The sequence below is a fragment of the Haemorhous mexicanus genome, chromosome 15 (assembly GCF_027477595.1).
Source record: "Haemorhous mexicanus isolate bHaeMex1 chromosome 15, bHaeMex1.pri, whole genome shotgun sequence".
NCBI classification, from domain to species: Eukaryota; Metazoa; Chordata; class Aves; order Passeriformes; family Fringillidae; genus Haemorhous; species Haemorhous mexicanus.
Window position 1 is genome coordinate 10,798,030 of NC_082355.1, and position 27,326 is coordinate 10,825,355.

Below are 27,326 nucleotides of genomic sequence, written 5' to 3' on the forward strand. Positions count from 1 at the left end.
ATTATATGTAACAGGTAAAACTCTCTCATACTACGAGTCTCTCCCAAGAAGAACAGCAGGGTGTCAATTCAGCCACATATTGGTATAAAAGCCCAGTACTAACACCAAGCACCCACATTTCTGAAACATTTGCCTGTTTCTCCATAACTTTTGCTTTTTTTTTCAGCAATTAACTCTAATTTCTTTGTAAATAATTCAGAAATGGGACTTCATTCCAGTCCTCCATGTGTTGGCTTGGGGCCAATACTCACATGTTAAGAGAGCAAAAAGGGCAAAGGAGAATCACAGGGAAAGATTATTCCCAGCCTCCCTGAAGGGCATGACAAAACCTTCCTCCACTCTACAGAAGTAGATTAAGATTTGCTTGCAAAACATCCTACTGATTTCCACAGGTGTTGAGACAGAACACTGTCCAAAATCATCATGTATTTTCTACAGGAAAAGGGCAACAAGGCAACAGGCCTTCAGAGAAAAAGTAAAAGCCCAGTGTTCCCTAAAACCAAACACTGATGCACCAATCAAGGACTCCAAATAGAGAATCACTTTATGGAAAGAACATTTATTTTTGCTTTAAAAGTTGTGATCCATAGAAATACAATAAAATCAACATGTACACAAAACTTTTTCTTAAAAAAACTTTGGTTCAAAGAAATATTTAACATCTAAATCTGAGGTACAAAAGGCACAGGCCAAGCACCCAAACAAACAGAATTGCTCACAGCACTGTTTGCACCACTACTACAGAGGGAGACAGTAGGGAGAAAGGCAGGGAAAATGTGGAAATAACTGCAACCAAAACACATGAATGTGTACAATGCCATTTACTTTCTTTCACAGGTGTTACATATTTTATTGTTCTTTTGTAGTAAAGTGCCAGGACTCTTGGAGAAAAAGATGGATCATTTCTTAGAAATGAACTGGAACAAACAACAGTAGAAAAGGAGACAGAAACAAAGGTCTGCAGCAGGCTGAAGTTCAGTCAACCTCTGTTCTCCCACAAGGTCTTAAGAACTCATTTCCTCTTTCATGAAACCATTTGTTTGAAACTGTGGAAACAGGGAACTGGAATTAGTTATCACCATGTACCCAGCATGGGTATCAGCACAACCTAGATGGATACTTCAGGTAAAGTCTTTCAGTTTGGGGATCCATGCTTATACTTCTCTACTCACCCAAGGGAAAACACCTGGAAAGATGCAAAAGGCTGGGGAAGAAAGATCTTCCCCAATGCACAATTCTGGAGCCAACACTAACAGAGCAGTGTATTCTGGGGCTTGTATCACTGAGAGTCAGCATGCTCTCGCACTCCAGGGGCATACCTTGGAGGCCAGGGGATATAGGTATGGGAATAGATGATATGAAGCTTGGTAAGCTTTCAGCAGGAAGCAGAAACTCCTGATGTCCAGGCACTCCCTTTTACCTTACAAGGAGCTCTCATCCTTTTGCAGCTCAAACTATGGGCAGATATTTGTAGCAATAGACCTGATTCTAGCCAAGTGACAATCCGGGTAATTCTGATGCTGACACTTTACACAAACACAGTGACACAAAAACTCCCAAAAAAAGCTATAGCTGTACAATTCAGCTGCTTAATACTTCATGAGATCAATGGCAGGAAATTTCATTATGGCCAAATGACTCCAGGAGCTGAAAGGGTACCCAGGTTATTAAATGCTCTCATAAGAGGTCAGTGTATCCCCAGCTTTACATACATGAGCCTTCCTTCAGGATTTGTTTCCAAAGAAGAATTACTTACCCCATTTACACCCTACTAGTACTGGACAAGCTGCATGTCTTGTTCTATAATCCCCCTCACCACTTCTGAAGAGATTGTACCAAAACACTGCTGTTCCCTGAAAAGTGAGATCAGACCTGGATTAGTCAGAACCTAGTCAACATAACCAGGTTAAAGTAAGGGGAGGGAGATGCCCATGGATTCAGTTGCAGGCGGCTGGAAGCACTTTAACAGGTCACCATCAACAGCACATGAAAAACTCTTAATCCTGTTCTAGTACAGCCATGTTCAGAGTACAGAGGAATTCTAGTGAAGACAAGTTTACTTTGTTAAAAACAGGTGTACCGAGAAACTGGTCACTTCACACATTACCAACAAAGGGAGATGCCCTTTGGTCTGCAAGATCACTACAGCTGCAATGAACTGCACTTGTCACATCAGCTGACTTACAGGGACTGTGCTGAGGGAGAGACAGTAAGTGGAGAGAGAAGGAATAAACCCAAACACATAAAGAGACTTTACCTTCTTGGGCCATATTGCTGCCCCAAAATCTGGGAAAACTGTAGCTCCTCCAGCTTCTACATCACTCATCTGAGAAAACAAAGTCCACAAACTGTACATTTACAAGGCCTTTTATACAGTCCCACAAGCTATAAATGTCCCAAGGCCTGATATTTCAACTTGCACCTCTACAAGCAGCACTGATAAGGAGGGTGCACTTTAACCAGCACAAACTGCAGAAGCAGCAGTACCTGCTGTTGAAGCATTTTATTTCAGCTGAAGGCTTTTTTTTTCAGAATTTGTATATCTAGATATCTATTTGCTAGATTATGTATCCTCTACTTCAAATAGCCACTAGAAGTTGTATACCTGCAATATTAAAAAGCTAATACTCTAAAACAAGAGAGGATTTCAGAATAAGCTGGTTTCAAGAATTTCATTCCACTTTATGATCCAATTAGGAAAACAAGTGTCTGTTAAACCACATATTTCCTCATAAATTGAAACCATGCCTTTGGAACTCATTTTCATAATTTAGTTTATGCATTTTGGTCAACCACTTCAAAAACTACACAAACTATTAGAAAGCCTCTCTTTCTGCACTGTTTCTGTGCTGTTCACCAACAGTCATGCAATTTCAACTGCTTTAGGCAGCTCAAGCTTCAACAGCTACAGCTATGTGACTCTAAACAAAACCATGTATCTTTATGTTTTGCACTACTACACTGGAATGAATTTAACCCTATTGTATTAATCAGTAACAATGGATTTATTGTAAATTCTAGACCTGACTCAAACCCCAAAGTTTCTAGAAATGCTCCCACTAAAAACAGAATGTCTTTCCACTGAAATCAGTAAGCTTTGGGTCAGATTCTAATTAAAAGAAACAAATCAGTCAGATCCAACTCCCACCAAATTTAAAAACTACTATTAATACACTCCTCAAGTCCCCACAATCCCTATTGTAACTTGGATTTCTGTTTAAAGCAGATGTTATTACCACTCTAGTGTCCTCCTGCTTGGTACAATAAAAAGGCATCAGATGCCAAGCAGCACAGGTTTTTGCCCCTTCCAGCTAGAAAGCATGTGCAAGCAGCCTTGCAAGTTAATACACATCTTAGCCTCACAACTTACGCTTTTTAGTAAGGCTGGTGGTACATGTATGATGTGTTATGAGTTCTATATTGGACAAACAAGGGCAAAGTGCATTTGACCATGTACAACTGGCAGAGATGTGTATTGTCCCTTCAAAATCAAAGATCATCCAAATTTTGAGAAGCAAACAAAGATTGACTCAATTTAAAATTAAAATTTCTTTGCAGCAGAATATTTCACAGCTATCCATCTTACTCCAATTCTTGTTTTGAAGATTATATCCTTCCGTGCCACATCAAGTTAAAAGTGTTTCTGGTTCTGTTTTGAGCTGCATTTCACTCTCAAAATATGATGTCAGCCAACAAATTTAAAATTATGTGATAAAATATTTAAGCTGTATCACTAAAATCTTTAACACAGAAGATGAGGTGGTCCTAAAGATAGAGTGGGTACAGGTTGATAGATAAAAGAGTGTCAGAAGACTACTGTGAAAACAAGGCCACTATTGCCAGTGGCAGCTGTTAAGGATTCCAGTGTACATGGTCTGTGGGCTGTATAATGCGTGCAACTAATTAATCTTTCAAATCTGCACTGTAGCCTAGTTGCACCAAGTTTATCAGCTCTGCCTCCTTTTGTTTGTTGAAGCAGCACCTGTGCTGAGCAACTGAGCAACTCTGCCACACAGCTGAGGAAGAGGATCACAGACCACAACATCACGTGCTGTCAAACAGTGGTGGAAAAATATGACTGTCTTACATCAAGTGGCTGCTAGTCAAGTTCTCCAAAAGCATACCACACGAGTGCCCCACGTATTTCCCTCTGAGAATTAAGCCAAAGTCTCCTTTCCCCCATGGAATCCACTTAAGTAAAAGATTCCATAGCAGAGTGACCAAAAGAAGATGGGTCCTATATTAAAATTTTCTTCTCTGACGTTTAACACCACCAAAATTCTATCAATTCAGATGGGACAGCACCTGATGCTTGCAGGAATAATGAAATGCCTACTGCCAGATGCCAGGAAATCTCTACAAATAACCAACTGCACAAGCTGTAAAAAGATGCTGCTAAAGTTACACTCAATGCATAAAGGATCATCATACTTACATAGTTTAAAAAAGTGGCCACACGATTTCCAGTCCCTAACCGCTTGAAAGCATCTGGCTCATCTTTCTATAAAATTAAATGAGAATAACTGCAAATTTCCAGCTCCCAGACAGCAGACAGACAGAGGTACTTACATAGTTAAGAAACGTCGCTAGCCTATTTCCTTCCGATTTGAGTGTGCTGTCAAAGGGTCGCTGCAACAGACAACAACTTTAACCAGGGCTCCCAACAGGCTCTCACCAGAGCTACCTACATGCAGCTCTGCAGAGATCCTCAAGCCCAATTTAAAGAGTTGGAATAGAAAGGGGACAAGTGATACAGGGCAATGTTAAAGCCATCACAAGTTGCAGCCAGGGTGCACAGCTGCATGCACAGAGCACTTGGATGCGACTAGGAGAAGTTGCACTGAACAGTTCTGGAGGGAGAATAGAAGCACTGCTTTCAGGGCCTGTGGCACAGATGTTATCCAAGTAAGGTCAACAACAGGCCATTATTGTTCTGGGCACTGATCCAAAGTCAACAACTGACATGAATACAAAAAATTAATCTTCAGTGGGCTTTAGATAACAGTCTTGTGAATGTAACAACTCAAAGAAATACTGTCATTAGAAGAGCAAATGCATGTTTTGACAGCAGACAAAACTATAGAGTAGGTGGTTGCCTGTCTAAGACTAAAGACCACATCAAAAAGATCAAATTGTCTTTAGTCTGTAAAAAACATTGAGTTTCATTTGCTGAAGTTGACATCACACTGGTGCCAGTGCAGAAGCAGAAAGAACATGTAGAATACCAGTGTCTTTCCTTCAAAAAAATGAAATTAGACATTTATTTACATTGCTAATAGTCAGGAAGTCATTCCAGTCAGGAGACATCAAGCTGCATTTTTACACACAAAAGCAGTAATGTTCAATATTTAAAGAAAACAATAAATCAGTATTGAAAAAGACAAACAGCAGGGAAAACCACAGTGACCATGTCTAAGATGTTGTAGTTCAATCTGCTTGAAGCATGTTTTAATAAACAAGTGGTCTTTCTTAAAATGTGTTCATAAAAACCCCAAGACTTGCATATGCAAATCCAATCCAAAAAAGCTAACATAACACTGAGATACAGAGAATTCCCTGGTTCCTGCCACTGCTGTGAAACCCAGGTCCAACTATGGATTTCTGAACTTCAACAGCAAAAATCCAACTTGAACAACCAATAAAATCTCCAAGTTGTAATAGGCAGCCACTGAAGTGCCTCTATTTGAGAACTGCAAGGGAATAAAAAGCTTCAAGGCTGATCAGAAGCTGGGGAGACACAGCAGCACCTCTATTTCAACACAAAGTCTGTGATCCACAGAGAGCCTGCAGGACCAGACCAGAACTGTGGCAACCTTTGCAAGTGCCTTGCCTCAGCTGACAAATGCAGCCAAGGTTATGTTCCAAGTAGAGCTCTGCTCCAGCTCCTAATCCAAAAGTAAAGTCCACAGTGGCCAATTTGATGCCTGAGGTCCTTGAGTTCAAAGGATTTGAAGAGAATTTAAGAACACTTGCTCAACTCAGGAAACTAAGCAGACGTGAAGTTAAGAGGAAAATTCTCAGAATGGGCCAAAGCTAATGAATATAAGCTTCCATAGTGTTAAAACTCAGGGTTTTTTTTTTTTATTTTTTAAACAGTGCTAAGTTGAGAGGCTTCAATTCCGCACTCAATAATTGGGTTGTGTACTCCGGCTGCAGCAATCTCTCCTACCAGGTAACACCACTGGGACAATCTGAATTATGCCAGATCACACTGAAATACCACAGAAACCAAGGCATCACATGGATTGTATATTTGAAGTTACCAGTCACCACAGCTCTTCAGTATGCCCAGCACATCCATGAACTTGTTGAGGGTCATTATTAAAAATCTGCCTTCTTTTCTCCCACGGCAAACCAGAGCCGTTCTTTGCCAGGCAGAGCCCTCTAGTGCCTCATGAAGACCCAGCACTGCCTACTGTACATGCAACCTGGGCTGCAGTACTGCCCTCAAAACCAACCCAGGGAACTCTTTTCAGACCCCAGTGCTGCAGCCACTCTCAGGGGTCTGTGAGAGGGGCTGTACAACCCACAAAGATTTCCATAACGTTAACTCTTCAGGAGGAAGGTGCAAGGATATTTCCTCCTCAGTCAGGTCCTGCAAAATGCTTTAAAGCACCCAGCAAAGCAGGGTTTGGACAACATCACTGAACTCAGAAGCCTAATGGAACAAGGCAGACTCATAACCCAGGGCTTGCAGACCTCAGCTGCAAAATAAAATAAATAAATAAAATAAAATAAAACAATGCAAAGAGCACATTCAAGTGCTGCATGACTCTTTCAGAGCCTCTGTACTGTGTAAGGAATCAAGGTCCCAAAGCAAGCAGTGATATTTGTTCATTACTCTCTTGAACTTTCAGCATCAGAGAAGGCAGTGCAAAGGCTTTTCAGAATTCATAATTCATCCATGCAACAGGGCTACATATTAAATGCTCTAACAGAAAACACTCTGAAGAGCTCTCTCAGACCAAACTGTTCCCTCCTCCCCACCCCATCCCACTAAGAAATAATTGCAAGTGTGATCTTACCCTAGAAAAATCAAAGTGTGGCTCGTACTGCCCTCCCATTCCATAGTTGGCAACCTACAGCATGGAAGAAGGAAGCACATAAATATGTACAGCAGGTGACTGCTGCAGAACAGCACTTGCTCTCAGAAATCCAAAGCAGGCTCTGAGAAACACCACTTTGTGGCAAGATGATTATCTATAGTACACTTAATTTATTTTTAAATTGCCGGAACTGAGGTACACAGATGAGAAACAATTTGAGTGCTTTTTCCCTTTTGTAGCTTGAGGGTTTGCACTTATCACTACAACAGCCTGTTTAACATTCAGCAGCAATAGTTTCACCACATTTTTGCTTCCTTCCTCTGAAGGAAAGGCAGATGAAAGTGTGCAACTCCCTGTGAGTTCAGCCTAGGGGACAGAACTGGACTCTGTGCCACTCATGTATGATCTGCTACATAAAAATGCCTCTCCAGCTTCACAGAAAATTAACTTAAACGCACCTCTTCACTTACTTTATAATCACATAACATGCTTTAGCTACTCTGAGGCTGTACTTAATGTATCTCCCAGATCACTACACAATTACCTGGTTTCTATGGAGAGCCTGTAATCAAGAATATTTCTATCAAGCTCTGAAACAGAAATTCAAGGAGCATGGAGGAAGAGAAAGAGTGAGTGGACTAACATACAGCTATTCTGGCAGTGCTATACTACTGGCACTCTTCTTCCCAACAGCCATCCAAAGATCAGAATTCATATGAGACTATAGCAAAAAATACTTGGGTCTTAGAAATATTGAACTAGGAAAATAAGCTTTTGTAGACTTGAAAAATAAGCAGCAGCCATTTCCCTCAGAACAAACTGATAAATATCAGATTCCTGCATGAAGTTATCTTAGATTGCTTTGGTATCTCCACCCTTCTCTGCCTGGCACACACAGGGAAAACATCTGTCTGCACCAGACCACCCTAACCAGCAGCTAATTCCTCCAGGATGAAGCCAGTGCACCAACCTGCAAGAGTTCAGCTGTTTTCACTGTTAACCCTGTGATCTGCTGCATTCGCTGGTTCACCTTGGCCACAACAGGATCATCATCCTCCTCCAACCACGAGCTAAGGGAAGGACAGCAACACATTATTTTACAGTACCAATCACCACATCACATTTCCCAAGGCAGGAGGATTCTCCTGCCCTTTGTCAAATGGCTCAAAGAGCCATTTTCCATGCATTTGTTGGGGAAGCTTTGGTTACATGCAAAGCAGTTCAGGTTTTCAGACATAGGAGGTAGCAAACAACAGCTGTTAAGCACAAAAACTTTGAAGCTCAGCCCTTCCCTCTGCTTACCTCTTGGATACCCTGTAGCTGGCCACTGTAAGGACACCAGTTTTGGGATCACGTACTGTGGCTCGTGCCAGCTGTGCCAAAAAAAATCCCAAGGGGGAAGAAACACATCAGCTACAGGACAGAAAATTCCTCACATATTGCCAAAAACAACACTTGATTTGTCCAACTTCAGTAACTCACTGGATGAAAGAGCTTCAATCTAGAATATGATCTGATTTCATGCTAAAACCACACATGTAGAAACACAAGTACAATCCATCACCTGCATCTGATCCTGGAAAAAGAGTCTGATGGACTGCACAAGCCATGATACTGATTAAATCCATGAGATGCTTGATGAACAGGTTTTGAAGGCACTTTTTTAAACAGCTGGAGTCAATATTAGCAAGAGGGAACAACAACAAAAGTTAACAACATATGAAGTCCAAGTTCCTAGCAAAGAGAAAATCACTGGACAGTCCATGAATTTAATCAGCCTGCTCCTCATATGGACTAAAACCCCAACCTCATTCTCAGATGTAAAATAACAAGTGAAAACTTCTACAGAATGGGTTACAAACTATGAGATAAGCAAATCCCCAGTAGCAGAAAACTCCCAAAGACAACTCTCAACATCTCCATGCTCAAATTTTCCAGCTGAGAGATGCCTGGAACATCTAGCTCTGATGAAGGTAACTCTGCAAAAGCACAGCACACCTAGACATTTTAAACAGTGAGTATCATCACACTTAGGCTATATGACCAGATCTGTAGGAAAAAAAAATGGCACTTGGCAAAACTGATAGTTTGCTGTGGTGTCAGAGTAACAGATAACTGCTAACAATATACCAGCTCACTTTGGTTTCATTCTTGAAGCTGAGAACAAGAACTGGGACACTCTTTTCTTTGACTGTAAACTCAGACCACATTTAAATTTAACTCCTGCCAACCACACACACTCTAAATCATACCTCTTTTCTTCCACTTAATTATAGGTCATAGAAGGCCTTTTTATTTGCCTCTTCTTCAGAGAACGCAGTCATTATTTCCTTCATTTTTCCTCAAATAAGTCTCCAGCCAGCTTTGCACTCCATGTCAGCTGTCTTGTCCCTATACAAGACTTCTTGGCACAGCTGTTGCTGTAATTCTGACTCACTGTTATTTTGTTCCAGATTTCGCCTGTATAAATTATAACAGAAGAGCCAGACTGACTGAATGTTGTTCTTCACTGGTACAGTGAAGCATAGCTTTGGGGATATATATTTTGCTTCCCAGACTTTTCATTCTGCTGCCATTTTCAAGCTTGTACATGCTTGCTTGATTTCTGCACCTAGCATATAATCTAAATAAATCAGAACGCAAATAAGCCTGACTGCTTTGATATTATTTCCTATCTGCTCTGACAGGCAGGTTTCTTCATTTAAGACACACAATCTATGTCTCAGTTGGAACAAGCAACTGAAAAATGTGAGGCTTCCTCTCTCAGGGTGGAGAAATCAGCCATGTAAGAGGCATTTGCTTTCAAAACTCATCATAACACCCTTCATTGGTCAGAAGCTTCCCTGACTGCTTCAGAGTCTGTTTAGTTTAGCAAACTCTCCATTATTTCCTTCTGAAATCCTGCACTGCTGAAACCCTGTAGCATGAGCTCAGATATCCATGCCTCCCCACTTCATGCCATATTCTTGCCTGTTCAGAGATTCCTGCCTTGCAGGTAACATTAAGAATTTTGGGAATATGGTTCTCATACTATGATGGACCTGCCTCAATGCTATCCACATCAACAGAGCTAAGAATTTTCTTGACCCTCTCCAGCCAATTCTGATGGATTGCCTGAAAAGCTGGATCGACTTATTGGAAGTGGAATAACAGTGATTGCATTTTGCAAAACAAGCATAAAAAGCAATTCAACTGCAGCTACTCCCAATCACATACAGATGTTCTTTCTCTACAGAAAGTACTGGCAAGTGTAAACTGCAGATAATGTTGAAGTGCTTGGAGTCAAAAGTAAAAATTTCTTGCAAATGCATTTTAGAATAAACAAAGTGGTCACCTTTCTGAGCCTAAAATAAAATAACACTTCACAGTTCTGTCTGAAAGCTTCCATGATTCCTAACTAAAATTTCCAGGCTAAAATTCAGCTGTATTTCTTAAGGGCCATCTCACCACAGGACTTGCATTTTCCATTATTTCAGTAGTACTGCAGAATTTAAAGTTATTCCTGCAGCTGAGGTTTAGAAAAACAACTCGTAAGGAAATGGTTGCTTTTTTAAAATTGACAATTTTCATCTGAATCTTAAGGCTATAATATTTACCTACTCTTCTAGGGACTGACTACAGTTCTAAACTACACAGATGACATGAAAAATTCCTCTAACATTAGTAATATATGCAAAATTCAGAGACCAAGTATTAAGACTTTCCATAAAACTCTGAATAAAAAGGAAGAACCAAAAAGAAAGCAGTCTTTAGACAGTGCTTTATTTGATAAAATAGATTAAGTGATATGCTCCATGTGAATACTTCCATTTTATCTGAAGCTCTTGAAGTTTTCTACTATGATGTAATAGGAAAAATTCTCCATTTAAGGAGGTGAGATTCCTCACTGAGACAGGAGTGTTCAGCCAACACTTCCCTAGCTGGCTAGCAGTCATAGAAGACCAGCTTCACAAACATCCCAAATTATTAATGATCCTGGGAAGCATCAGTTTCTCAATCTGTTTCTAACTATTTATGCTTACATTTAGAAATACTTACAGAAGAGTAAGTCTTCACTGGAATTTTAGTACCATATTTCATAATGGTAGCCTGAAGAGTGCTGAAATGAACCACCCCTCTCTCGGCAAAAATTTGTTCAGTTTTACATTCTGCTCAGACCTGACAGTAAAACTGTGGGGGCGTCTACTACTATCACACTGCCATACTACTTTTTGCCAGAAAGGTGACAGTTAGGCAGGAAATTCCACCTCCAGAAAAAACAGAAAATTACTAGCTTTGCATGAGGTGCTTTTTTTATTGTGTGCAGAGTCACCAGAACTCATATCATGAGTAACAAGAAAGATCTATGGCTTAGAACAGAGGCAGAGGATTCCAGGATGCACAAACAAAAAAAAAAAAAAAAACCAAACCAAAACAAAAAACAAAACCAAAACAAAACAAAAAACCAAACAAACAAAAATCAAAAACCAAACCCAAACCTCATGGTATTATTCTAGCACAAACTACATTTTTTTCTTTTCACTTCTCTTAAGATTTGGGGGTTTTAAATTTCATTTAAGTTTGGCTCCAGTTCAAAAGGCAGAGTCAAGACATACTGCACACCTACTCCTATAATTTTAAGTCAGCTATTTATCTTTTCAAGTCTAGTCTCTAATTTCTTAAAGCTTTCTAAGCCATTTACTGAGAACTTTGCATAATTAAGTGCAACAATGCATAAATACCTTTGGGAGCCTGGGCTTTATGGTCCTACATCACCAGGCAGTTTCAAAAGCTTTCCCTTTAGGCTCACAGCTGCAGTGTATCATCTGTACTATGAAAGCAGATCTTTCAAATCCTTTGCTTAGTCCTTGCTAATAGAGACTGAAGCATGGAATTGGCAGTTATTAGTGAGATGGAAAAAGGGAGACTTACCCTTGGCTTAGCTAGTTGTTTAATCTTCTCGATTTCTTCATCAGACATGACATCATAGTATCGCACAATATGAGGGCTGTCCCATTCATCTTCTTCTTTAAAGGGAGCTATTAGCAGATGAGGGTTTCTGTTTCCATCATGGTACCTACAAAACAGCCTTTTTTGTCTTCGAGGTGTCTGAAACAAAATGCCAAACAAAGCATTGTTTGCTCAAACACTTTTCTTGAACTTCAAGCAGGCAAGGCAAGAAGATGAGCTTCATTCCACATACATGGTAAAAGCCATCAGGTGACAAGAAGCTACAAGAGGTAAACAAGAGTGATTCTGCAATTCACTGCAATTAAAAATAAGATATCCTGCTCCAAATACCATTGAGCATAATCTGAAATACTAACCTTTAGGGGAAATTAAACCATAATAAGTTACAGATTAAGAACTACACAAGCAGTGAGCTGTAAAAAAAGAGTCTGGTTTTCATAATTAAAACTATACAGATGAAATAAATTGGTTCTTTTCCCTGGACTAAGAATTGAAGCAGTATTTGTTGAGAGGTACTGAAAATCACTTGGTCAAAACAGTCACTCCAGAGAACATGTCTAAGATGCAAAAGGGAAGGAAAAATGTGATTCCCTGACTGTGGTAAAGCATAATCAGCTCTCAGGAGAAAAAGCCTCCTTTTGTATCTGTACAGTTGACTTTGAAAAAGCTGAGTAGACAGACTGAGGAGAATCAATTTCCAACAACCCTTAAGAGGTACAGCTAAGAGTTGTTTGTGTATAACAGCTGAAGATTGAGAAGCCAAGATACAAGATACAAATCTCAGCCTGGACAGAACCAAACTTAAATTTTTCTTAAAAAAAGAGCTTCACAGAAGGAAAAACAACATGTTCCACCAAGCTTGACCACCCTTATGCAAAGGCAGTATAGTCAGGAAATTCTTGTCTCTTACCATTTTCACCCCTTCACCTCGGCAAAGGGCCTCATAGATATCACGCTCTGGCAAGTAGTCAAGAGGCCTCTCATAGGCTCCACTTTGCACCACAGCTTCTGTGGTTGTCACAGTCTTGTTTATTGAATTTTCTTTCTCCTTCTCCTCTCTTTCCTTCTCCAGCAGCTTCTCAAAGTACCGAAGATTACTGCCTGCTCTCTCATGGGTGCTGTCTTCATTGGGAGAAAACCAGACAGAAATGGAGAATTTTGCAAACTGTTAGTACAAACAAGTCCCTGTATCAAGAGAGCAACAATTCTTCCCTTCCTAAAGCATTATCTGGTAAACAAAGGCATTGGCTTCAGTCTGCACTGAAAATCCACACTGGGAAGCTTCTGTCTTTGCAAAGGAGAGCCGCACTAAGGATACAAAAGATTCATTTCTGGTAGAACCCATCATAAAACTCGTATTCCAAGAAAAAGGATACAAGTTTTTGTTCTTCACATTCCTCCTTTTCTCTCAACTTTTCTGACCAGTTCTACCCAAGATGAGCAGATCACCAGAGCTCATGAGCAGAGACCAAGGTAGCCTACTTGCTGTACCCCTCCTTTCCAGCATGCTCCTCACCCACACTGCACAAGCACACTTTAGCCAAGTACTGTGGTGGAGTCCAGCCACAGTCTTCAGTCCCAAAGACTTCTCTCACGTTGGGAAGCTCTGAGCCCACCTACACCATCCATCTGTAGCTCTAACAGGGTTATCTGGGAGGGAGCCTGGATCACTAGCATCTTTGGACATACTAGTGATTTATTAATGATGTTGGTAAGAATCAATAATTATCATCAATAGACTTTACCCCAGATAACTAAGAAGGAACAATTCCTTGTTCATCTGTGTTTCTGGATGCTACTACCTACAACACATTCTTTCCCTTCTGGCCTTCCCAACTTTACTGTGCTTATCTCATGGAACCAACCCAAAAGCTCACTCCAGGCACCACTCATTAGAGCACAGGGTAATAGTGGCCAGATGGGAAAGTTGAGCCCAGAACAGAGGAAGCTGCTGCTTTCAGAAGGGACTGCCAACTGTGTTCCACTGTTTGCTGCTGATAAGGATTTGCATTCTGCTATCAGTGCTAAACCCCTAGAGCCAGATTGAATGCATATTCATATTCCTGTGAATTTTAATTTAAGAATTCTAGCTCTGCAGAAATTAGACTAACAAATATTTTCCAATAGGAAGGCTTCACCCACTCTCAGGATGCTACTAATATCTAAACTAACAACCACAGCTCATTAAAAAACCCATCACAGGTAATGCTTACTCTAGATGAAGAGGACAGACCCTTCCACTGCAGGAAGCAGGCAGGCAAAGCTGGATAGGAAGCTTATTTGCTTACTCAAAGGAAAGCTAAAAACTATTCAGAAATAAAAGGAGGTTTTAAGAAACTAAAGTTTGTTCTGAATATTCAGAAATAAATACTGTAAGATCTCAGGCAGTGAGTACCTGCACTGAGGAATAAAGAGGTATATGCAAAGTCAGTAGGACTTTACAGAAGGTGCAGCACTGCCTATGTCTGTAGTAGCCTTGAATCTCCACTAGAGACAAGCAAGGCTTTAACCACTGCCAAACACAGCATCTCAGTACACTCCAGCAAAGCACACAGGCAGTGAGTGCGGTCAGACACACTGGGGCCTTGGGTAACAACAGCATGGACCAGAAGACAGCTTGTTAAAGATACTTCATGTATAAACAGACTTTTTTCCAGGACCCACATTTATTACAAGTGATCTGTCAGGATATCCTTTCCAGTCAGCTCATCAGTGTGGATGGGCCATGACTGTTCACAGCTCTGCTGCTGGCAGCACTTCCCAGCTAAAGTAACGTGCTCTTTGCTCTTACCGAGGGATATCAGCCGCCTGGTGAGCTCCATGGCTCTGTGCAAGTCCCCAAACTGGAAAACAGCATAGCTGAGATAATCTAGGATCTCTACTTTGCTGACTGTTGTATCCTCCCCCTCATCATGCTGCTTTAAGGCCTGCTCCATCCAGAGCACAGTGTGATAGTAGTCCCCATCGTTGTAGGCTGTCTTCCCCATGCCAAAGCAGTCACCAACTGTCAGGAAGGATCTATATTTTGTTCCTAAAAACAAAAAGACAGCTTTCAGCAATCCACACAAGCACCTTTGCCTTAAATACATGGGACACATTGAGAAGTATCTGTAAATACACACTTTTATCATCCAAAAATGTTTCTAAGAAACAATGCTTTGACAGTATTTTAAGTTCAGTACTAAAGTGATCACCATCAGAATTAAAGAGTAAACTATCTTAATTCTATTCTAATTCATTCCTTTGGAAACAAAGGGAAGTTAACAGAAGTTACAGGGGTAAGCTATTGTTTTCTCTTGTAGACAAAGGAAGAGCAGACTAACATGGTAACAGATTTCACCTAACCTACAGATTAACTCTGTTAGATGATCAGAGAAGCCTGACTACATGCTGACAATGCGCACAGCCAGCTTGTCTTCACTGTAAATCTGTATTTGTGCATAAGCAAGCTGATGTTGATTTAAACAAAATGAGTGTCCAGTTGAGTGTGACTGCACTGATTTCCAGTGCAGAAGATGCATGTGTAAGACTTAAAATTTAGTTAATTATTAACGGCTAGTAATACTTACAACAAATAAAATATTGTGTCAGCTCATTTACCCACACAGCAATGAAGCCTATTTAGTTAGTAAACACCATGTTGGTAGCCACCATAACCTGTTTCAGTAGGTGTCTCATCAGCAGCAGCAGCAAAAGCAAGCATTAATCAGGACTTGGCTAATAATCAGATGTCCCAGTATCTCTTGAAATTTTCTGAAACATCTGTGGCAAAACCAGGTAATCCTCATTTTATAAAGGACTTTTGGAGAGAGTTTAAGGATGTTACCACTTCCTTCTGCTAAAGCCAAGGAGACCTTGGTGCACTTACCTGGCAAGTTCCCTCGAGAGAGGGTTTCAGGATCCAGTTTATAGGTGTCCTGCAGGCGCATCAGAGCCTTCGCTGCTCCGGTCTCATCTTCTTCAGTTGGAAAAAACTGACGCTGGATTGTAAGATTTGCAATAAAGCCTTTGCAGTAAAAGGGGAAGATGTTACTTCCAGAGCTTGAATAAATATCAGCACAAGATTGACACAGAAGAGGAAACATCTGCTCTGGCTTGAGAATTAAGTTTAAAATAACCCAGATTTAAAGCCCCTTATTAGGCTCAGAAGTTACAAACACATTGCTTTCTGTCCCTTTTGAAGAAATACAGCTCATGAGTAAAAAATAAAGAATAAATAGCGAAACTCAATTTTCTTGTGCCACAAATTTACTGACGTACAATGTGAATCAAATGATCTTCATTGTCCTGTAATATCTCTGACATGAAAACTTAACAGCTTTCATCAAATCTCCTGCAATACCCATAGAGAAACTGATTTCAGGTTGTTGTACTGGTCTATGATCTCCAACTTGGTATTCCAACCTCTAAAGCCACAAGAGCTTTTCAAGTCTCAGTTCCAGGGACAGACACCCTGATCCAGGATCCCCTCACTAGCAAAGGGCCTTACTCAGTGAGAGGATTAAACCTGACAAGTAAACCAGGTGATACTCAGAAATAAAATCAGAGTTACACAGCAGGTTGGTTGGGCAGAAGAGGAAGCTGAAGGAAAACAGCCCAACCATTTCTAATCATACAGAAAGCCAAACTGGAAAAAGAAACCTTAGAAAAAATTAGTGACAGATGTGTTCAATAGACTGCAGTATTTTATTTCCATTTAGGATAGCTATTTCAAAAGGCAATAAAAGCCTTGTCTGGAAAAAACTTTCAAGCACCTAAACTTTAGCATATGCAGAGTAGAAAGGGAAACCATGCGGTTGTCTGCCTGAAAAACACAACCACCTCTTCCTCACTTTCCAAGAGTCCAGTAAAAATAAACCTCTATTTAAAAAAGGTATGCAAGCAAATTCAGGCAGACACTTGAAAAAATGATGCAAACACAAGGATTAGTACTGGAAACATTTGCTTTAGAAGGCTAGGTTTAGAGATAGCAATCATATATTATCCTGGTTTTGACAGACTACTGCATCTGCCAACTCTAATGCTGGGGCTGATAAAGCTTCTCCACCAGTTCAATATGGGACTCATTTTGATTCTTCATCTTATTCTCTGATCAACATGGTCAAAAAACAGTGATCATCAAGAGAAGAAACAGACTGGGAAAGCAAACGAAGCAGTTTATATACAAGAGAACAATAACGCTCAACGGTTACCAGCACAGCTTTAAGCATGTCCCATTTTCCCTTTTTCCCCAAATAAAATAGTTTTTGAGTCTTGACTAAGACGTGTTCAGTTGCAAGTTTCACTCACTTGGGTAATCAGCACAAGTCAAGTCCTTAGCTGCTTTTTAAACAAACTTGGCAATAATATTTAAACCACAGCCAAGCTTGTGGTTTTCCAGAACACAAGGCTGCCTACTGACAGCAGTCCCCTGTAACTCCTTACCATTTGTTGTGTCCTGAAGAACCAGGTTTTCCAATTCCAGCCAGTCAGTATTCAAACGCTTGACAAGCTTGTATGCATTTACAGGGTGTGCCAGATACCCTTCTGGATCAGAGGCTGATTTGCTGGTCAGTACATCCATCTTCTCAGCCCAGCTGGAATGACAAGTGTGCACATGATTTAAGAAGGAAGATGTGCATTCATAAATGCCTGAGAACAATTTATGGATGCACATCTTCCTTCCTAATCATTCAAATTACACATCTAGATCAAATTATTGCTGCTTTTACTGTCAAAACTGGCTTTCAGCCTTTCAAGTTCACAAGGATAAAGTGGAGGTTTTCTTAATTACTACAGCCTCTTTCAAAGAGAAAGTATTTCCCTGCTTAGTATTTTAAACCTGACTTCAGCAGACATGAATCTCAGTTGTAACAAGCCTTAAAAACATCAGTTTATTCATAGATTGAACAGATATTCTCTTAACCAATACTTGAAAAGGATATTGCTTTGCCTCCAAAGGGCAGCTTTTCAAGAAAAGAACATTTTGTGTCTATGTGCCCAGAATTCCGACCATTCCACTACTCCATAGCTCTGTTCTCATCCTACATTCCCAAAGGAAGGTCAGACTGACACATACAGCCTCGAGCTCAGAAGTTTTTTGGAAAGCATAACTCCTTCTAGAGGCACTTGGCTCTTCTGAACCTGGACCTCATGTAGCCTATCCTCCTGCCACACCCCAGTATATACTGCTTTTGGCTAGAGGAGAATTAACAATCTTCCTACGTGACACGAAGTATCAGTTGTCAGCAAGAGCCTTTCAAGTGATCCAAGCAATCAGGACAACATCAGAGATGTACTGCAGCCGCAGTGGCACCTGAAGAGAACGGGGCAGGAGAACTGTCCCTGAGGGCAAAGCCAACACAGGAAGGAACCCAGAGATTTGGTAAATGCCACTGGCACACATGGCTCTTGTAAGCAGGGCTGATGGCATGAAACAACAGGCAGCACAGAGCACTGGCGCACAGAGGCATTCAGCTCTCACAACAAGACTCCTGATATAACTCTGATGTGTCCTCTCTGCAGGAGTCCTGTGATGGTACAAGGACAGGGCAAGGTGGGGAGATCCCACCAGAGCACTATTTCTAAAGTAAGTTCTAAGTGATACCTGAAGCAGGGACCCTTGCAGGTTAATGGGAAAAAATAAAACCAAGTTAGTACCTACTCTCTCCCTGTGATTATTTACTAAGGAAATACCAACAAGATTTAGCATCAGAGAGGGGTGACAAAGGTGGGGTGTGATTGAACACAAATGAGCCATTTTGTCACCCTTCGATTCACAAATCTCCCCTACCTTTTAATCTGAGAGAGCTTTTTCTCTTCTGCTCGGATATATTCCTGTAAAGACTGTACCAAGTCCTTCTCCGCATAAATCAGGTCTGTCATTTGACCTAAAAAGAGTAGGAGCAAATATTCAGCAGTCCTAAAAAAGTAACAAGTCCCAAGTGCACAGAAAACAAACCTTAAATGCTCCAGGGCTATTAAAACCATCACAATCAACAGACAAATTAAGGGTGTGCACTTCAATGCCTGTACACCACAAAAGCTATTTGACACATAGGTCTGGCATTCAAATGCTTCAAGGGGCTTTTAAAGTCCCAGCTTCAACAGTTCATGCAGCTTTGCTCTGACCTTTCCTCTGCCTCTGAATTACTTTTAGTACTACAAGTGCAAGCAAGACAATTAAAAGAAAGGTTTGACACTCATACAGCTATGGAGACAAAGCAACAAAAGATGCAAATGGTTGCCAAAGCATCTGTTCTACATATGGATACAGATTAGGTCACACTAACAAATTACAAGTGTAATCACCAACATCATTTAAAGTTACAGCTTTACAATATGGGTAACCATGGAAACAGCCTAACATCACACAGAGAGGAATTTCAGACTAATGTTCATAGACTCACACACACACACTCTCCTGATTAGCATTAGTGGAAATTGCCAACATATCAGTCCTAATTGCTATGACAAACTTGGCTTTTCAAAGCCCAAAATGAAAGAACATTATTAGATTCATAAATGCAACCACAGCTCCAGCATTCCAAAGTAATTATGAATGAGGCATGATTAAGCAGATAGAAGGCAGCAGGATGTGCTATTTTCAGAGTTAGCAAAGGTTCAGAATAAGTGTAAAGAGAAGGTGATCCTTCTGGAAGCTTTGTATAAAATGGTACTTAGAAAAATCAGAAGCAAATAATACTCATGTAGTTAAATATTGTTCAGGCAGCCACAGGGCACATGAGGAGCTTGGCAGCAGGACTCTGGCTGAGCAGTTCCACACAGTGGTGCAGAACAACCCACCAGGAGCTCAGAGCTTTGCCATTCAGAAACAGCTCCACTGACTCAAAGGGCATTCTGGAGAACAGCCAGTGGCAGTTAATCAGCCTCTAATGCCCTATTGGAGAAGTCCCCAAACTGCTCAACAGGAAAGTGTTAGACCAATTAGCAGCAGAAAACTCAGTTTGTGCTTATTTGAAGCTCTACCACAATCATACATGGTTGGATCCTATTAGAACACAGGAACTAAATTCTCATAAAAATCAAATTATTTTAAAGATTTATTACAATGCAAATTCTTTAGGATTTACTCAGGACTAGCAAAACACACAATGTAAGTGAGCTACTGATTTTTCCTTCTGACACCTAACTTCAGCTTTTTGAGAAGACAGGAGATTTTGGGCGCTGGGGAAAAATAAAAACTTCACATATTTACCATTTAAACTATTTTCCTAACTCAAAATCAGGAGACTAAGCTTTCTAGCATAAGATGCTGCACTCTGTTCAGGATGTCAACAGATGCACAAATCCTAATAGAACACAGAGCCAATCTTATTTTACTGACAGAGGCCCCAGAGAATCTCGAATCATGTTGGTCAGTGTTCTAAGTCAACCAACTGCAAACAAATTGCACTGATGCTGCAGAAGAGCAGCTTTTTCTAATAGAGACAGTGCTGGCCAGGGCCACATGAAGAAAACCATATGCCTCAGATGATGCCTTTAACAGTTCTAACAATCACAATAACCACATCACAACATCATGCACTGGTTCTTTCCACACCTATGGAGGTGAAGAACTCTGCCTCTGCATGCCAGATCAGGAAAACACAAGGGAAGAACATCAACTGCAGACAGGGTTTCATCTTCCAGATACCTGTAAAAAATTAAAAGGAAAAGGAGGAATAAAAATAATTAACTTATTTGTGAGAAACAAGCCAAAGTATTAACCTTTATCTTCAATCATTTTAACCTCAAGAAAATTTTTAGACTCTCTGAATTTTAATTTGTAAAGCTTGAAAAAACTCTTCAACCAAAGGAGCTGTTACTTAACAGTATCAAATGCTATCTTGCATACTCTTTAGGATTTACATGAAAGACACTGGAAAGTCCACATGAGAAAAGGGAAACTATATATACATATTGTCCACTGAGAAGTGAGAACAAGCTCTTTTGCAAGAGCAGTTCAGCACCTTCCATGTCAGACATAACTAGAGCTGGAAAATACGAGACCCACAAATTATATTCCAATAATAATAATAAAAGTCTAAATAAAATGGGTTTATAGCATTCTATAAAACTCAGTTATTTAAAAACTGTCTAGAAACACAAATAGTGAGAAAACCAAATAGAGGAATAGAACATTTTGTAGTGTAGAAGTGGCAGCAATGGTTGGAAAAGTTAGAAGTGAAATTTCCAGTTCTGCTTATTCAAGATGCATTATCTCAGCATATTGGCCTCTGGGCACAGCCCTTATAACTTCTGTATTTCAAAGGCTGTGCCAGTTTAGAAACCCAGCCCCAGAGATGGATGTTGAGAGCAGATTGTTCCACTTCCAAAAGCACAGCCTGAGGGGTATGGGAGGAAAGCCAGTCTGAGCAGATGGGGTCAAGTGAAGCAAGGGATGCAAGGGGCATACAGAAGAGCCTCCTGGGAGACCTGATGACCAGAACAACTTCTCCAGGGGGTTTGTGAGGAGCACTGCACTGGGATCAGTCCACAGCTCACTCCAGAGCTGCCTGTCCACCAAGCAGGAATGGCCACCAGTGCCAGCCTCGTGCAGGAGCACTGCTGCTCAGAAATTGAGCTCTTGGCACACCCTTGCACAGTTGTCACAAGAGAGGTGACAACTCTCCACCTCAGCTCAGGAAGCAGTTATGACTTTTTCCGGCTCAATGTAACTGGACAAACTCAAACTGGTGGCTCAAAATTACCATGTGCAACCCAGTAATTCCAAACACAGTAAAAATGCAACTATTGGGGACAAAATGGAATCAATCTGAGAAAGGGGAATGGAAGGGAAAAATTAAAGAAAAATACATGGAGCATCCTGAAATTTCAAGCAATACAGCAAATAGGAAGGAATCAAGATAATTCTGCAATAACTCTAACTTGTTCCCTTGGGCTCCACACATCTGCCTCCAAAAGATGAAATACCCACAAGGCAAAAGATGAAAAATGGATATTTCTTTCTTTCAAGCCCACAGAACAACTGAAACTCTCACCCCCAGCTGGGCTCACCAGTGCCACAGAAACAAAGATCAAATACATCACCAGTGACACCACCACCACTAAAAATATTAGTAATAGCTCTGTCCTCTGTTGTGTATTATCACAAGGCAAGATGATTATTTTTAAATTATTCTTTTGATTGCTTTACAAGACTACACAAGAGATCAGAATCATTTACCACAGCAGTTTGCAAGCATGAGTAAGCAGGAAAATGTCTCACAGTATCATAAAGTCTTCTCCTTTCTCTCTTTTGTTTCTCACCCTCCTGCAAACCACATATTCCCAAACTGCTTGTTTAAGTTAGTTAAGAACTAGTACATGGATAATCTGAGAAATGAATAAAGCTGAGTGAATAGTGCCATGCAGAGGTCTGCCAATATTACAAGCCACAATAAGTGATGTAGCAGAAAGCACAGCAAGTCAAGTACACTTGGGAAGCACATTAATTTGGATATATTAAGCCTCATCTGTCCATTTGAGTAGTCTGCCATCATTTAATGGAGTGGTTTTTTGGATGCACAACATAAAGCCTGGGAGAACAATTACAAGTGAATATTCCAGTTAAAACAACTCTACACTTTCCTGTACCTCCTAACCATGTTCTCTCATGGCTGAGGAAATCTGCCAAGAAGTACTACAGCTACCAGCTTGTCTTTATAGCAGATCTGCAACAGCTTTACCATCCTACTCAGTTTTACTTGAGTCAATAAAAACAGAGACCTCAGCAAAAAGAGAAAGCAGCTCTTGCTCAAACAAGCAGGACACCTGGCTGCAGGGCTGGCAGATTGTTTGTACATTCTTTTCACAGCTGTTACTGGGAAAACCAGCACAAATAATGAATTACAGGAGGCTGAGTAACCACAGTCTTGGCTGGCAGGAGCGTGTGTGCACAGCAACACGTACGGGCGCCCACCCCACTCAGCTGAAAGGAGGGCAAGAGGGGCAGAAGGGGCATGAGCAGCTTATGCCTCAATAATGGAGACAAATGTTTGTAAAACAGTGTGTTTTATTCAAACAGAAATGCCAAACACAAGCCTTTGTAGAACAAATACTGGCTATATTTCTGGCTTTTGGGTTTTCTTACTTCTTTACAGTATAAGACATCAGTGAATCATTACTCCTACGGAAAGAGCGCTGTCAGGCTCAGAGAACACTGGCAGAAGGAAAAAAGTTCTAGACAAAGTACACAAGGATGGAATTTTTCTCCACAGGTTAGACTGAATTCTTTATTAAATAAGCTTTCTGAAAACCTCATAATCAACAAGATATAAAAAAAGAGACTTGACCTATGAAAAGGAAGTTGCTTGCACATCTACCACAGTTCTCAGTTTCTCATTCACTCTGAATTTCATACCCAGTCACAGGGAACATAGGCCAGCTCCAAGCCAAAAGGGAGGACATTTTTCAGGTCAGAAGAGGAAATAAATGCTTATTACATCCAGTGCCTTTAGGACTCAACTTCTGATCACACTGATATGCTATGGTCTCCTTTATTCACCACAGTACAGGAGAACTCCACTTGCCTGACAGCCTAACTAAAAAAAAGACAAAAACTAAGTCCAGTACATCCAGCTCCAAATTTGCACAGACTCCTCATGCAGGAAAATTAAATTAAGCGGAGCCAATATAAGACCAGTCTGTACAAAATAAAGAATACAAGTCATACCCTTTATTGTGGTAAATTAGACCATAGTGCTACTTGTACTCATGTATGAACACTTTTTGATCACATGAACTCCAGAAAAAAATAAAGTGTCCTTCCACTCCTCAATTAAAGGTGACAGCACTCCCTCTGCTATGGGGCTTCTTTAGGGGAGGTGGGGAACTGGGGTGCAATCTAACTGCTCCAAACTGCTCCAAGCAAAATCACCTCTTTTTCCAAAGACTAGGTGGAAGAAATTTTTTTCAGAGCAATGGTTTCTTCTAAGTCATTAAGGCAGAGTACTTCTCTTGGTTCCATGCTTACAGACCCAGAATTTGCTGCAGAGGAATAAAGCTTGTGAGACAAAGTATCATAACCAGATACTGTTAACATCCAAATAAGATAGCATTTTCCTGAGCTACTGGAATACAACACACAAGCTGATGACACAAGGAAGGGTTACAGCCTGTCTCCTCTTCTGTGCTTGTCTGTGCTGTTAAAGACACCTGGGAAATCACTCTGAAAGCAACTGTTTTCATTTAAGTATCATGGTGAAATCCAACAAGCAAATCACTAATTCAAGATCACCTCAGGCCACTGATGAGCTCTTGGTGCACACAAAGTTGAGGCTCTGAAATTTGGTCCATCCTCAAACAGCAGTTTGACGTTGGACTTTTGGATGAGACAGGTCTGTCTGGGGCTCCTCCAAATTCCACTGTTTTCCACCCTATCCTCTTGTCTGCAGACACACCAAGGAGTACTGAACTGCAGCTGCAGATGGCTTCATCCCTTTCCCCTCCACAAACAATGGAGCTTCAAAAGTAGGCATTAAGCTACTATCAGTACTGATGGCTGTAAATAAAGTTAATGATATCTAAGTGGAAAATGGTATAAACCAAAAACCTGCAAGGCTGCTTACTTATTAAGAGCCAAAAGATAGGTTTAATTATAAACAGATTTTCAAGATGATGCCAAGGAGGAGCTTCTCTCAATACCAACAAGAAAGGTAGCCATAAAACCATTCACTTGTAGCAGTATTTCAAGTCTTGCAGATCCGCCCAGCGCATGATAGCAGCTTTAAAATATTTTAAAAGTTATTAAATACTAAGGAAAGAAAACCTACACCATTGGCTGAAGACTTTGAACCAAGTAATTCAAAGCTGAAATTCATTAATCACATGAACTCAGATGCACCAGTGTTCAACCCAGCCCCTTCCTCCAGAGCACACTTGTTTTACTGCTCGAAGCAGCCTATGCCAACATCACTGCCTTTCTTTACAAAACATATTAATATGCATCTAAACCCAATTATAATTACCTAGCACAACCAGCAATGTGATTGCCTTGTGCTTCTCAAGGCAAGCCAAAAGAAAATGAGGAAAAGCTGCTTATTTGCATGATTGTGCTGTGTCCTTGTTTATTAACAAGGACACAACACAACCATGAAAAACTGCTGGCATTTCTTTTAACACAAAATAAATTATAACCACCTTAGAAGCCATAATCACCTTGATTAGCTCCCAGTAATTTTTTAAAGCTGTAACAAAACATTCCAGTACTGATGCAAGTCTAAGGCACAGCAAATCCACTTGAATCTTACTCTGCAAGCCCTGCCTTTATAAAGCAGCCTGGAGTCAAATCCCACAGTGTTGGTGAAGACAAGAAGACTCTGGGCTTTTTCCACTACAGCTTATTTTTTTAGCATTAATATCTAGACTGCATTTTACTCTGCAAAGGCCATAACTTTGGTATATCATCATACTTAACATAAGTTGAAATAACTTAATGCTTTATATGGCAAATGATAAAAGTATCCTCCTGTCCAGAAATAAGAAGAGATCTTTTCATATTAAAAGGTCTGCTGTCAGTGAACTGTTTCTTTCAATTCAATTTAATTAAAATCAGGCATTATCTCAGAGGTTGATTCTATTCTAACATCACCCTAGAACACGCCTGCTTCCACACTCCATGTTCTCACATCTCTGACATATAGAAAACCATGCACAAAAATCAGAACTAGTCATAGAAAAAATATCTATGTTTACAGCTTGCTTCTTTGGAAGTTTGCCAATGCACACAGCATGGAAATTATAAACAGATTGGATTCCTGACTTAAACCTCCAGTGAAAAATCTTATGCTTACTGGTAAACGCTGCTCCCTCTGCTGTTACTCTCTTTGAAGTGTGTAATTCCTGCACTGCTTCCCAAAGTATGATTAGGCACATTAAAAAATTGAATCCCAAGAAATTATGGCATTAGCAAGAGGCCACATTCTTATCTGTTAGTGTCACAGCAGTGCCAATTTACCAATGCAGAATAACATTCTGCTTGTGAAATATGAATAGCAGTTATTGATTGCTATATATATTCACAACATACCTGTGGGATTATTTCCAAGTCCTTAATGCCAGAAAGATGAAATATTACCCTGGCCACAGCAGCCTTCCAGCTCCACTCCACCCTCACAGAGCACCTATAAAACTAAAGAGCAAGAGGTTTCATTACAAAAGTGTCTTCTGGGGAACACTACTTTACTACTGAGGAAAGGGGATGATTATTGGCTAGAAACACCACCATCACAAAGTCAGACAGTCCAAAAATAGCCTTTATTTACATATCCTCTCTCCTCCTTGCTTCCAGGTTACAAGGACATTCTTTGCTTCCTGAAATAAAATTACTCCTGTCTAGTCAAAGGCATGTTTTGCCATCTTATGACATGCCAGGCTGCTGTGTCCCAGCTGAGCTGTGGTAACACTTAGGTAGTGCCTTCAGTTTTCAGCAGCTGCTCCCCCCGCCTTTACTCAGCCTTTTCCACCGAGGCTTCGGTCGTTGCATCGCACAGGTCACACACAGCTGCCTGTGCTCTCCTGGCTTGTCCCCAGCTCAGCTGCACAACTGTGCAGGGACAGGCTTTTTTTTTTTTTTTTTTTTTTAAACAAAGCTCAGAGTAAAATAAAATGAGACAGGAGCAAAACAAATGGGGTTTGAACACCTCTACGAAGCTTAAGCCATGGCTTGCTCTGTGCTGAGCCTGTGGCAGGCAGGGAACACGCGCAGCCAGTTAACGCAGCCGGCAAAGTCAGCTGGCAGTGATTTAACCGGGAATGCCAGTCCTATCAAACCCAAACAGAGCGGAGAAGGGCAACAAGTCCTTCCACTGTTTTTGCGATGACAGCTCTAACACGCTTACAAAGACGCGTGATGTTTTGCGATACCGCCGTGCCCCCGAGCCCGGCCCGCGGGGACCCGCCGGCCCCAGCAGCGGAGCGAGGATCCCGGAGAGGATTGAACCGCGTCTCGCCAGGGCTGAACCGCCTGCAACGCGCTCGGACCGCGCTCAGGACTCCCGGCAGGGGGACCCCCGCGAGTCCCGGGGGGTGCGGCAACGGGCACAGCGTGCTGCGGGCTCCGGCCGTACCTGTGCCCTCACCCTCAGCGCGGGCTCCGGCCGTACCTGTGCCCTCACCCTCAGCGCGGGCTCCAGCCGTACCTGTGCCCTCAGCCCTGCCCCACTCGCCTCAGCCTGGTGCCCCCAGCCCTGCCCAGCTCGCCTTTACCCTCAGCTGTGCCCCGCTCGCCCCAACCCCTCTCACCGTGCGGCCGCCGCTCCCGCCGCCCGTTCTAGAAGCACCCCGGCCCTTCCAGCCCCACCTCCCGTCGGCCCCGCCCCTCTCGGGCCACCCCCACGCTCGAAGCCC

General features: G+C 41.3%; 1 protein-coding gene across 4 annotated transcripts; it reads right to left on the reverse strand.

Moving 5' to 3' along the window:
• Window positions 1-543: 543 nt before the first annotated feature.
• Window positions 544-27,297, reverse strand: P4HA2 (prolyl 4-hydroxylase subunit alpha 2). 4 transcript variants are annotated; one of them, XM_059860066.1, is made up of 17 exons: window positions 27,222-27,297; window positions 26,008-26,109; window positions 20,539-20,631; window positions 18,769-18,865; window positions 17,421-17,572; window positions 15,865-16,002; window positions 14,788-15,027; window positions 12,907-13,118; window positions 11,958-12,134; window positions 8,349-8,419; window positions 8,017-8,116; window positions 7,026-7,079; window positions 4,570-4,629; window positions 4,436-4,501; window positions 2,258-2,326; window positions 1,757-1,853; window positions 544-1,046 (listed from the first exon to the last, which is right to left on the reverse strand). In XM_059860066.1, exons 3-17 carry the CDS (start codon window positions 20,618-20,620, stop codon window positions 976-978), a joined length of 1,686 nt encoding a protein of 561 aa, XP_059716049.1. In that variant the 5' UTR covers window positions 20,621-20,631; window positions 26,008-26,109; window positions 27,222-27,297; the 3' UTR covers window positions 544-975. The 4 variants fall into 4 exon arrangements, with proteins under 4 accessions (XP_059716049.1, XP_059716046.1, XP_059716047.1 ...); XM_059860063.1 differs by lacking the exon at window positions 4,570-4,629; XM_059860064.1 differs by lacking the exon at window positions 4,436-4,501.
• Between the last annotated feature and the right edge of the window lie 29 nt (window positions 27,298-27,326).

Excerpts from the sequence above, each read along its gene's own strand:
- P4HA2 (XM_059860066.1), bottom strand. The coding sequence starts at position 20,620 with ATGAAACCCTGTCTGCAGTTGATGTTCTTCCCTTGTGTTTTCCTGATC. Across the intron at positions 18,866-20,538 it reads AGAGTTCTTCACCTCCATAG|GTCAAATGACAGACCTGATT; the intron begins GTGTGGAAAGAA and ends TACTCTTTTTAG. Across the intron at positions 8,420-11,957 it reads AACAACTAGCTAAGCCAAGG|CTGGCACGAGCCACAGTACG; the intron begins GTAAGTCTCCCT and ends TTTTTGGCACAG.